The following is a 13,213-nucleotide window of genomic DNA, read 5'->3' on the forward strand; positions in this document are numbered from 1 at the left end:
CAGATGTGCTTGATACAATGGATGCATGATGTGTGGATTGTGATAAGAGTTGTATGAGTCCCCAATAAAATGATTGAAGAAAAAAAAAAAAGATTGACAGCCTTAGAAACCTGTGGACCTGTTCTGCTCACTTGTGAATTGGAATCGACTTGACAGCTGTTAATCTTTACAGAAGTAGTCCAAAACATTTCTCCTACATGTAGTGACTTGTGGGTTCTGACTCAACTTCACTGCTACCAAGTCAGTGGTGACTCTTAGCGACCCCCTGTGGATTTCCGAGACTATAACGCTTTATGGGAGTGGAAATCCCAGTCTTTGTTCTGCAGAACTACTGCTAGTTCAGAACTGCTAACCATGTGTATCGCAGCCCATCATGTAACCCACTATACCACCAGGGCTCCTGAATGGTGGGTTAAGGGGTATCAAAGATTGAGTTATTGGGGAAGCACACTCTTAATTAGAATGTTTTGCAGGAGATTTACATCCATTGCTTACTGACTGGCATTATGTTCCAAAGACCAGATTCTTTTTTTTTAAAAAACATTTTATTAGGGACTCATACAACTCTTAGCACAATCCATACATACATCAATTGTGTAAAGCACATCTGTACATTCTTTGCCCTCATCATTTTCAAAGCATTTGCTCTCCACTTAAGCCCTTTGTATCAGATCCTCTTTTTTCCTCTCCCTCTCCTATCACCCCTCCCTCATGAGCCCTTGATAATTTATAAATTATTATTTTGTCATATCTTGCCCTATCCGGCATCTCCCTTCACCCCCTTCTCTGTTGTCCGTCCCCCAGGGAGGAGGTCACATGTAGATCCTTATAATCGGTTTTCTCTTTCCAACCCACTCACCCTCTACCCTCCCGGTATTGCCACTCACACCCCTGGTCCTGAAGGTATCATCTGTCCTGGATTCCCTGCGCCTCTAGCTCCTATCTGCACCAGTGTACATCCTCTGCTCTATCCAGACTTGCAAGGTAGAATTCGGATCATGATAGTGGGGGAGGGAGGAGGAAGCATTTAGGAACTAGAGGAAAGCTGTGTTCATCGGTGCTACATCGCACCCTGACTGACTCATCTCCTCCCCTAGACCCCTCTGCAAGGGGGTCTCCATTGGCTGACAAGTGGGCTTTGGGTCTCCACTCTGCCCTTCCCCCTTCATTCACTATGGTAAGATTGATTTTTTTTGTTCTGATGATGCCTTATACCTGATCCCTTTGACACCGCATGATCACACAGGCTGGTGTGCTTCTTCCATGTGGGCTTTGTTGCTTCTGAGCTAGATGGCCGCTTGTTTATCTTCAAGCCTTTTAAGACCCTAGACACTATCCCTTTTGATAGATGGGTACCATCAACTTTCTTCACCACATTTGCTTGTTCACCTGCTTTGTCTTCAGCGGTTGTGTTGGGAGGGTGAGCATCATAGAATGTCAATTTAATAGAAGAAAGTATTCATGCATTGAGGGAGTACTTGAGTAGAGGCCCACCCATTGCCAAAGACCAGATTCTTATTTAAAAATTGACATTGTGCAAAAATAGCGGATGCCCCCATCATATCACAAAGTGGAAAATGCATCATTACACAAATGCAAACTTGCATTACTAGATGCTTGCCAAACCATGGAGAACCATTGTCCACCCAATTTAACACATAACCTTCATAGCATGTGTTTCTTGTATTGCACTTAAGTGGTACTGGCAGGTATGTCCTTAATGTGCAAAATACTTGGAATAGTAGATTGTTTGCTGTTTAAAAATCAAAATCTTGAATGATGAGATAGTGAGTAGTATACTGGGAATCTTCTTGGGAGTACAAGGAGCCCTAGTGGCCCAGTGATTTTAAGTGCTTTGCTAGTAACCAAAGAGAAGCTGGTCAAGCCCACTGGCTGCGCCATGGGAGAAAGATGTGACTACCTGCTTCCATAAAGGTTTACAGCCTTAGAAACCCTGGGAGCAGTTTTATTCAGTCCTATAGGGTCACTATCAGAATCAACTGAATGTTGATGAGTGGGATTTTTGGACTGGCTACCTCTAAGTCAAGATCAACTGTATGGCTATGGGTGAGGTTCTTGGAATGACCATATATGGAAAAGATGAAGCTTACTGAGGTGAAAGGAAAATTGAGTTATGACGTTGTCTTAGTGAAAGCCTTATTCAAACTCATGAAGATTATGAAGTTGGAATTTCCTTTCAGAATATCCTGCATTGAGTCAAAGAGATCAGGCTTTTGACTATGGATATAGGCGGTCACCAGTAGGTACTGTGACTTTGGGTGAGGCCATTCTCTATTTAGCTGCGGCAGTTCTGAAAAGAGCTAACAGCTGAGGACTATCCCCTGGTTAACACTCCCAGCAGCTAGCACAAGTAATTCTTTAGTCTGTTCTTTAATTTCTAGCAATTAGTATAAAAATCCTGAGTTTGTTTCTAAAGTCTTGGTGAGTAATTTTTAAATCTTTTAAGAAAACAATATCAGAGTCTGAGAGAAGCTTTCCCCCCCAGGAATCTTCATTGGAATTGCTCCTTGCATTGTCCCTTGTTCTTGGTTCTGAGGCAGATGCATTGATAATACTACACATGTTTTTGTCTCACTTTCTTCCTAGGATTGAGGGTGCCCATTGGGAGTTAGAAGATACTTTAAGGTTTGGTTTCAACACTTAACAGCTCTCTGACCTTGGAAAACTTGTTAAAATATCTGTAAATCTTTTAGAGTTAAGATAATGTATAAAATGAGCTTTGTAAATTTTAAGGTGTTATTACTACTAAAGATCCTTTGGTGAAACATATATGCGATGATAGGGTTCTTTGTTAGGATATTATTAAAAATAGAAAGTTGATTACAAGCATCTTTAGGATGTGGTAGAGGTTACAACCCCAGTCAGGAGAATAAGATTTTGATAAAAAATATATCGCCCTCCCCTCCAAGACTAGCAGCGTCCATGTTGAATGTAACATTGAAAAGTCAGTGTAGACTCAATCATAGAAATCTGACTTAAAGACTTCTGTATGTTGCTGCTTAAGAATATTACCCCAAGATAGGATAGTTGATAAGATAAAGGCCCTAACCTGTTACTTTGTGATACCTGATGAATTAACTGGGAAGGCAGGAAACAGGTCTCATCACTGAGTGATAGTGACTACATGAAACATAGCTTCCAGTTCTGAGCAAAGGCATGAGAGTCACTTGGAAAGCCTTTTCAAAATATTCTTTAATATTTTTAGAATGGGATCTGAGTTGTGTGTATTTCTAAGAAGCTTTCCAGATATCTGTGATACTCTAGTTATGAAACATAGTTTCAGTGAGCTTAGTTTAATTGAAAGAGTTGTTCAGTTTCTGGATGTTAGGAGAAAAAATTTAAGTGTTTGGGGTTAAGGAAAATTTGGGGAGAGAATGTTAATTTCTGTAAAAGCACCTTAAGGCCATCTTTGCAGCATATTTGGCAGTGCAGTGTGTCATTTGGTTACTTGATGGCTTCTTCCATGGGCATTGATGATAGCCAACTAAAGTGAAATCCTTGGTCACGTCAATGTCTGCATTCTGTTGGATCACCTTTCTTTGGAATTGGCACAAATACCAATCTCTTCTGATTGGCTGACCAGGTAGCTAAACTTCCAAATTTCCAAACTTCAACTTCACAGCAGTGAACACCTCCGGTGCTGCATACATTTATTGATGTTTCTACTTTTAGTTTATCTTCTGTAGCCTTACTTTCCCATCAACGCCTTCTGTGTAACTTGGATTTCTTCCTTTAATATACTATTTCTGGAATGGTTAAAAATAACCCTTTTTGGTACAGTGACACAGTTCCTTCCATATTTATTTATCTATTTATTTATACTTCTTTTGATACCTATATCATTGAATATTTTGCCCATAGGATTCTTCAGTATTGTAAGTTGAGGCTTGAATTGTTTCTTCAGCCTTTCAGCTTGACAAATGTATTAGGTATTTAATATTTTAGGTGTTTGGAATAGTAGGATATGGTTGTAGCTTTTGACAGGTATATTGCATAAGTTTCTGTGTGACTTGAATCAAAATGTATCATAGTGGATCTTCAGTCTTTATTAAAAGTGGATTTATGTTTAAAAATAGAAACGCTCTGGTGGCACAGTGGGTAAAAGTGCTCGGCTACTAATCAGACTGTCAGAGGCAGTTCTGTGGGAGAAAGATGTGTCATTTTAACCTCTGTAGAGATTGACAGTCTTGGGAATCTTGTGTAGCAGTTCTACTGGGTTTCTATGAGTTAGAACCAACTCAGCAGTATTTAGGTTTATGGGTTTTTGGTTTTGTTTTAGGTATTTATAATATAGGCACTTTAATATATATATTTTAAAAGTATTACAGGGATAGTTGTGAGGTTAAACTTCATATTGTGCTGCTTATATGAAAGATCATTTTATAAGGTACATTTTATCATACAGGGTTTTAGGATAATGAAGAGTGGACCTTGTGTTACAGTGTGAACAGGCATAACTAAGTTTGTAGAATGAATGTGTTGCTGTGCTGTTAGCTGCCCACCCTGAATTCTTTTCTGTCCTGCGTGCATCCTTATGATTAATTGCCAGTCCAGCTACTGTGACCTATATTTTCTTAGGCTGATTTTCAGAAGGAAATATTCAGGCCTTTCCTAGTTTATCTTTTTCTGAAAGGCCTTTTGAAATCTGTTCAGCATCATAGAAATCCAGGCTTCTAACAGTGGCAGGAAGTTGCTCTGGGTCACCACTTGGAAGGCAAGAATTCTACCCCTGAACTGCCATAACCCCACTGTGGAATGATACATGTTCTGAAAGAGAATTATATTGCATTCTGTGGTTTTTATAACCATGTTCTTTTTTCCCCTTGTTTCCAGCATTCTGAAGCAAAGACTCATTTTGAGGATGTTTAATAAGTCATTTGGAACACCCTTTGGGGGTGGTACAGGAGGCTTTGGCACAACTTCAACATTTGGGCAGAGTAAGTTTTTTTTAATGTTAATTAAGCTGTTTATATTAAGGAAAAATGTAGCCTGATAGCTTCAGATTAGAGTTTCATTCCTGTTTTAGGAGCCTTGGTGGGGCTGTAGGATAAGCATTGGATTACGTACCTCAAGGTCAGCATTCAAACCTGCCAGCTGTTCTGTTTGAGATGTTAGCCTCGGAAACCCTATATAGGGCTGCTATAAATTGGGATAGACTTAATAGTAGTGGGTTTGGATAATTTATAAATATTATATTTATATTAGCAGAAAGTTAGTATTTTCTCTACTAATTTTTGAAACTAGGAAGTGATTTTTTTAATGTTTTGGTCTAAAGTGCCATTACTTAACAGTTGCTGGGGGGGAGGAGAACAACAAAAAAGTGGGTGAAGGGAGATAGCGATGATTAAGATAAGAAAATAATTTATCGATGCTTTATGAGGGAGGGAAAAATTAATTAATATCAAGGGCTCAAGTAGAAATAAAATGCTTTGAAAATGAGGAAGGCAACATACTGTATAGACGTGAATATAAACCGACCCGAATGTCAGCTGAGGCACCAAATTTTACCACAAAATCTGCATTAAAAATGTGCTGGAAAATAGCTTATACATGAGTACATACAATATGTACATAATGTGCTTGACGTAATGGATGAATGTGTGGATTGCAATGAGAGCTGTAAGAGCCCTCAATAAAAGTGTTGAATAATTTTTTAAAAAGAACAGTAAATGACAAGACTTCAGTCAACAAACAATATATAGTTGCTGTAGGATTTATTGTTTGAAAACAAAATGAGACTTTCAGGGACATTAATGTTAAATGTCAAAGTCCTAATTCCCACCCCTATTCCATAAGACTCCCTTCACAGCCCATTATTGTAAAAGGCGAAAGATTTATACAATTTTTTAGAGAAACCAGAGTATTCCCAGCTCAATATTGTACATGACATTGGTTGCCTGTAGTAACCACTGCTTACTCATTTTTAATCTTACAGTCAAAAAATTTTAATTACTATAAAACCACTAACAATGGTATAATTAATGCTTATGTGCTTGCTTATCTTCCAGCTTAACCAGTAAGAATTTTCCAAATCTTATTTATCCCTGTGTTTTTTGGTTTTTTTTTTAAGCAAACAGGCTTTTATTTAGGGAAAAAAAACCCCACGTAGGCAAAGTCCCACAGTCCGCTGGGGGAGTCGCGCCCCTGTGTTTTTTTTAAAAGGGAGAATATTTGAGCCAACTATTTTAATGCAACCCTTAATAATGCATCTATAATTCTTCTTTTTCTTTTTTTATTTACCCTAACCCTAACCAATCCATCGATAATTGATGAGAACTTAAAAAAAAAAACATGACCACCAAGCTTAATCATGCTTAATAAAATTAACAACAGTCGAAGTACTTTCAGATGTCTCCTGACCTGTTTTTAGGGTACTCTTCTTTAGGTCAGTGCTTTTTAACCAAGAGTCCCGTTAGAGTCACTTTGGTAGTGTTGGGTTTTTTTCCTCCACTTCTCCCATTCTCTTGAAAATATAGAACTATAGGATTGGAATCTCTGAGTTTACAACCTGAACATGTTTTTTTTTTCCCCAAAAGCTTCTGAAGTCATTTCAGTGTGCTTCCTTAATTAAGGGCCATTCACCCTAGTAATTGACTGGTATTGCAGTGCCTAAAGAAAAATTTGACACTTTATGTGAATTATTTTACTTCATTGTCAACTCATAATCACTGTTAACTTTTGTCACTTTTTTTAACGTATTACTAAAACATTTGTTGACATAATTTTTGACCCTTGAGCTTTTATTATATCATCTAGGAACACTGAAATAAAATGTCTTTGGCATAATAATAACTCTCTACCTTGTAATCTGTTGAAGTTTTGAAAGAACTTTGAGATTAGACAGGTATTCCTATCCAAATGCAGAATAGTAAGATACTCTGAAACTTCTTCATTGGATCACCCGAATTAAAATGTATTCTGACTTCTGAATTTGCTTTTCCAGATACTGGATTTGGCACTACTACTGGAGGGGCATTTGGAACATCTGCATTTGGTTCTAGCAACAATGCTGGCAGCTTGTTTGGAAATACACAGACCAAACCAGGTAGGGGTTTTATTTGAAATATAGATGACGATGTATTTGTAACTGGTATAGGTTTCATGGAGTGGCTCAGATCTGTCTTCCTAACTATTTTCTCCCCCCCCATCCCTCTTCCCAGGAGGATTATTTGGTACCAACTCATTTAGCCAGCCAGCTACTTCTACAAGTGCTGGCTTTGGGTTTGGAACATCAACAGGAACATCAAATAGCTTGTTTGGAACTGCCAGCACAGGAACTAGTCTATTCTCATCCCAGAACAATGCCTTTACACAAAACAAACCAACTGGCTTCGGGAGTAAGTAGGACATTATTGGACTTCAGTATCTAGCATTTTGGTTTCATTGTTAAATATGTTTGTGTTTCCTCTTTTCCCTCCATCTAACCCAACTCCTTCCCTGCCCCACCAAATGACAAAAACATGGGAGAAATTGTAAAAATTGTGTGGTTATTGAAAAGTCCAACAGACTGGAATAAAGTGGGGTGTAATGTGTACTTCTGCCCAAGAATGGAACCCTGAACAACTTTATTATTTAAGGGCTCCGTGGAAGAAAGTGGGGCTTGAAAAAGCATGGCCAGCAGTAGGATGAAAAGTCAGGTCAAGAGTAATGGAGTTAGGTGGGAGGAGAATTTCAAGAAGGAATATTGTATAGTCACCATGTTGTACCACCTTGCAGCTTTCATTGTGCCTTTCTCACTTGGAATGAGGAAACTAGAGCATTGATGACAAATGCTGAGCATGACATGGTTAATTTCCCATTTTTGGTCCGTGGCATATGCTGCTAATTGAGTGTAGCTTTATTTTTCTTTTTAAGTCTAACTTTGGCCTGGAGAATACTTCTACACATAACTTTTTGCGGCAACCACTGCTAGTTGACCAAGTGTGCCATATGAAGCAATGCCATTCCCAGTACAAGAAGGTGGAAGAATGAATTGTTAGCCATAACAATATTTTCAAAAAGAAGTTGTTTGAGATGTTGAAATAGGTAATGATATAAAGTGTAATTTAGAGTGCTAGTGATTCGTGAGAGATAATCGTTTACTTCACACTATTTCCTTTTTCTGTTGTTTTATTAGCACTTCTTCCACCTGTCGTACAATTCAATAAGTCATTCATATTCATGTACAAGAAGAGTTGTATAGTTGTCACCATATTCCGTTCAAGCAGTTTCTTCCCTAATTGTGGCAAAAAATAAGCACAACAAAACATTCTCCAATTCCACAACTTCTACTCGTATAATGCAGTGCCGTTGATTCTACTCTTTGTGTTGTATAACCATTATTGCTAACCGTTTCCAAATTATTCTACCACCACTGATATAAACTCAGTGCTTCTATGCAACCATTCTTTCTCATTTCACCTGTGATAACCATTGGTCAAGTTTGTGCCTTTGGGGTTCATTTAAGTGGTATTCTTGATAATAATATTGACATCATATACTTCCCTGGTTAAATCACTTAAAATGAGTTGTACTTTAAACCTATTTTTCCATGAACTTCTTGAAGCCCCTTTTATATATTAGGACTTTTAAAGGGATGTAGCAATTTGTCTGCCTGTGAGAAACCACATTCTTCCTAACTTGGTAATAAGAATACCATTTAAATTAAATATTGACGGATAATTTTTTAATTAGTGGCAGTTATTGCTCACATTTCAAGATAAAATCATTAGCCAACAGTTAAATTGATGTATATGAGAGAGTTTTTTGCAGCTGCTTTTTTGAAAGGTAATCAGAGAATCTACTCAATTTCTTTATTTTCTATAAGATGATTGATAATGCCTACTAATTTTTATAAATTATATTTTGGGTGAAACTTTACTTTAACTTGTGTTTGTTTGAGTTTTTCAAACATTTGGTTATTTCTGTTTGTGTGTTAAATAATTGTTTATAAAATATTCTGTGAGCCCAATTAAGTCTTTTGGGACCAGATGTTTTCAGAAAGACAAGTTCAATCAACGTCTAGTCTTAACATGGAAAGGATGAGAAAAATTAATGGTCAACATAGGATATTTTTTAAAGTATGTCCAAAGAAAGTTTCATGAATATTTACTTGTAAAAAGGGTTCAGACATTTTCTTTTTTCCCCTAAAAGAATTCTTAAATTCCTTTCTGCTTGCAATCTCATTTTTCTTTCTAATTTACAGATTTTGGAACAAGTACTAGCAGTGGAGGGCTCTTTGGAACTACGAATACCAACTCGAACCCTTTTGGTAGCACATCTGGTTCCCTTTTTGGGCCAAGTAGTTTTACAGCTGCACCCACTGGGACTACCATTAAATTCAATGTTAGTATTTTCTTCTAATCCTTGGAATATGTCTCTCTTCTATTTTTCTGTTTTCTTCTTACAGGGTGAATTTATAAAAATTGTTGCTCTTTTTTTTTTTTGACGTTTCCTGAAAGATGTGTTAAAAAACAAAATTTGCGCTTATTTACGTAGTAGAGAGGAAAAGGGTCATGAAACCTAGATCTCAGTTGGCATTATGCTTAACCCAGTCAAATGCATTTGTACTCATAAGGTTGAGCTTAAGAGTTTTCATAATTTGGCCCTTTATTTCTAAAAGGGAGCTACTTTTAATATCCGAATCATAGAAAAGATAATCAACTAGAACCACTTCACAAAAGAAGAGATTTAGATGACTAACAAACGTGAAGAAATGCTTATAATCATTAGCCATTAGAAAGAATTCAAAGCAAAATAATGCGAGATCTCATTCCAGCATTTAGAATAAAATAAAACAATAATAAATTGCTGGCGAAAGTATAGAGATTGGAACCCTAATAACACTGATAATAGGCTTATTAAATACCCACTGTGGAAAGCAATATGATATTACCATAGAAAGTTAAAAATAAAATGATTTAAAATAAAAGAAAGTTATAGACATCGTGAGTTACAAAAGAATTTTTATTTTTGCTGTGTAGAATTTCTTTTTTCCTATTGTTTTCTAAAGAACTTATAAAAAATTTTATAGCGTATAACAGTCACTATTCTTGACAAATGTTAATTCTTAATCTTATGTAAAATTGTTCAAAACTTGTCTCTATGATACTTTAGTAATCTGAGGCTACTATTTTACCCTAATAGCCAAAATTAGTGGGTTAATTTTAAATTGAGGACTTCAGGGAGAGAAATAGGCATTTGCACAGTTTTTAATTGTGGCTTGTAAACCTTGCTGGCATTAAAGAGAATACCTTATGTTTTAAAAAGAATAATACCATTATGATACAGTGATCTTCTTTCTGTATCGTAGAGCAGTAAGCCATATGGAGCCCTGGTCCAGTCTCAAAAAGAGCCATGACACAAATAGGCATATGCACAAGCACACTTAACAGCACCACTAGTCACAAGAGCAAAAAGATGGGTACAACCTAAATGCCCAATAGTGGAAGAGTGGACAGATCAGGATACATGCAATGAAACTATGGAAAGTTAAAGAATAACTGAATCTACAAAATGTGGATGAGCCTAAAGGATACTATGCTACGTGAAACTAGTTACAAAAAGACAAATATTGTCTAAGACCAGTAGAATTCAAAAATTTTCACACAAACATGCTTTGGTTAACTGGTGGGAGGGGAAAGGACAGTAAATCATAATATGAGGGTAGAAAAATTATTAAGTAATATTTTCAGAATTCATTTGTAGAAGAATTGTGTATGTGAAACTAGGAATATAAAACCTAGACTTTTCTATATGCCGCCATCTTCATTTGCAGCCTCCAACGGGTACAGATACTATGGTCAAAGCTGGAGTGAGCACTAATATCAGCACCAAGCACCAGTGTATTACTGCTATGAAAGAATATGAATGCAAGTCACTAGAGGTCAGTAAAATGCCATACAAACTATCAGGCCAATCCTTTCATTGTACTGGAAAGCCGTTTTTTTAATGTTTTAATTATTTTTAGAGTCAGGTGGATCATAATGAATTTATGTAAAATGCTTTAGCACAGGCCACATTGTTTGGAAACGTATACATAATAGGTATAGTGTGTTTGGGGGTTTTTTTTAATGAAAGGTTATCATTCAGCTCTTTAATTTTGATGTATCTCTCGATACTCTGTTTTGATTTGGTGGTGGTTCATGCTGTATACTGAATTGTGTGTGTGAATATAGTAAAACTTCAGTTGAAGTCCAACTTACAGAAACGTACAAAGCTTTAAGTATACTTAACTACTCAATACATTTTCACTTATGAGCACACCCATATATCTAGGATCTAGATCAAGAAACAGAATATTACCAGCATCCCACACATTCCCCTTGTGCTCTTTAGTCACAATCCTCCTCTTTCAAAGTTGATCACTTTCTCAACTGTCCATTTTTTAGCTTTAGATAGCTCTAAATTTATATAAGTTCTATGTCTTTCTCCTTTCATTGTTGTCAGATCCATGTAGTTGCATAAAGTTCATTCTCATTACTGTGCCCTATAATGTTAAAATATTTAAATATTTTAATTGTCATCCTGATGAGAGCCATTGCTGCAACTTCTATCTACATCCCAAACTTGCTTTTTAGAGCATACATAGATACCCTGACTTGAGAACAAAGCTGTTAAAGCATTGTTCCCAATTTTAAACTTTTTGAAAACTCAACATAACTTTTCATCTTTCATTAACTAATTTATTTTTATTGGTTATTTAAATAAATACATATAATAGTGTTATTAAAATATCTTAACACAATATATTATATCCATTCACATTCAATTTTGCTGTTCAATCCCATTGAGTGAGTTTATACAGTCCTCATTGCTATCAGCTCCTGATTGCCCCCAGTTCTAGTTTGGGTTGACTAGAGAAACAAATTCATAGACATGCGTGTGTGTGTGTGTGTGTGTGTGTGTGTGTGTGTGTAAGAAGTTTATATCAAAGAGCAACTGTATATTCAGAAACAGCCCAGCCCAGTACAGATCAAGTCCATAAGTCCAATATTAGCCCATATATCCAATACCAAGCTATAAATTCCTCTTCAGATATGCAATGATGCCAAATATGCAGGAAGATCACAGGCCAATGGGTAGAAAGTCTTGTGGATCTAGTGGCAGTAGAAACATCTCAGCTCTGGCAGAAGTCACCACCTGGCTCCTTCAGCTCCAGGGCTCTAGCATAACTCTATGTGTCTTATCAGCAAGCATGTCTCGCAGGGAGTATGTGTGTTTCCTGCCTCCAACAAGTAATTTATCTCCTTAGCACCTTCAAATGAGGTCATCAAGCTGCGACCTGATTTACAGTTTAAACACCATCCCTTCACCTTTAAGTCTCAAATTGCCAACAGATTATGTAACTACCACCACCCTGTCTTCCCCTTATTGGTTATTTTTAAAAGTTGAGATTATAGTATGCTAGGTACTTCAACTTCATTGTTATGATAATGATGATATGGATTGTTATGCCCACTGTAAATTATTAGAAATGTTTAAAAATGATACTAAAAGTTAGTGTTATTCTGTAGTTTTCTTTTAGCCATGAATCCCTATGTGATAACTTCTAAGCATTGAGGTATTGATTTTCTAATGAACTTTCAGGACTGCAAATTAAGATTGGAAATATTTTCTTATTCTCCTTAGGAACTTCGTTTAGAGGATTATCAGGCTAACCGGAAAGGCCCTCAAAACCAGGTGGGAGCAGGTACCACAACTGGCTTGTTTGGGTCTTCACCAGCCACTTCCAGTGCTACAGGACTCTTCAGCTCCTCTACCACTAATTCAGGCTTTGCATATGGTCAGAACAAAACTGGCTTTGGAACTAGTAAGTATTGGCATCATATTTGACTATATTGAGTTTTTTTAAAGCTGAGAGTTGTCTAATAGGTGCATGATTTAGTTTGTTTTTTTTCTTCTGTGACCGTGGTCAAAATGGCCTCAGATTTAACTATAAAAGGGATATGTTATAGAAAACATACGATATGCTTGCTTATTGACATGTGCTTCCCTAGACCATTAAGGAGCCTTGGTAGTTTAGTGGTTACATGTTGGACTATGAGCCACCTGATCAGCAGTTTCAACAACCAGTTGGTCTGCAAGAGAAAGATTGGGCTTTCTGCTCTGTAAAAAGTTACAGTCTCTGAAACCCACAGGGGGCTTGCTATGAATCAACATTGACTCAGTAGCAGAGTTTGGCTTTTGGTTTCCCCTAGCCATTAGTCTGACA

General features: G+C 36.8%; 1 protein-coding gene across 7 annotated transcripts in view; it reads left to right on the top strand.

Moving 5' to 3' along the window:
• The window catches only part of NUP98 (nucleoporin 98 and 96 precursor), an 87,152-nt gene that overhangs the window by 16,096 nt on the left and 57,843 nt on the right, over positions 1 to 13,213 (top strand). For all 7 annotated transcript variants that reach the window (XM_075546188.1, XM_075546184.1, XM_075546186.1 and 4 more), the window contains exons 2-7: positions 4,855 to 4,958; positions 6,965 to 7,066; positions 7,182 to 7,358; positions 9,206 to 9,345; positions 10,778 to 10,885; positions 12,631 to 12,811. In XM_075546188.1, the coding sequence (XP_075402303.1) occupies positions 4,883 to 4,958; positions 6,965 to 7,066; positions 7,182 to 7,358; positions 9,206 to 9,345; positions 10,778 to 10,885; positions 12,631 to 12,811 (784 nt within the window). In that variant the 5' untranslated portion in view covers positions 4,855 to 4,882. The remainder of the gene's footprint in view (positions 1 to 4,854; positions 4,959 to 6,964; positions 7,067 to 7,181; positions 7,359 to 9,205; positions 9,346 to 10,777; positions 10,886 to 12,630; positions 12,812 to 13,213) is intronic.

This window comes from Tenrec ecaudatus, chromosome 4, assembly GCF_050624435.1.
Source record: "Tenrec ecaudatus isolate mTenEca1 chromosome 4, mTenEca1.hap1, whole genome shotgun sequence".
NCBI lineage: Eukaryota > Metazoa > Chordata > Mammalia > Afrosoricida > Tenrecidae > Tenrec > Tenrec ecaudatus.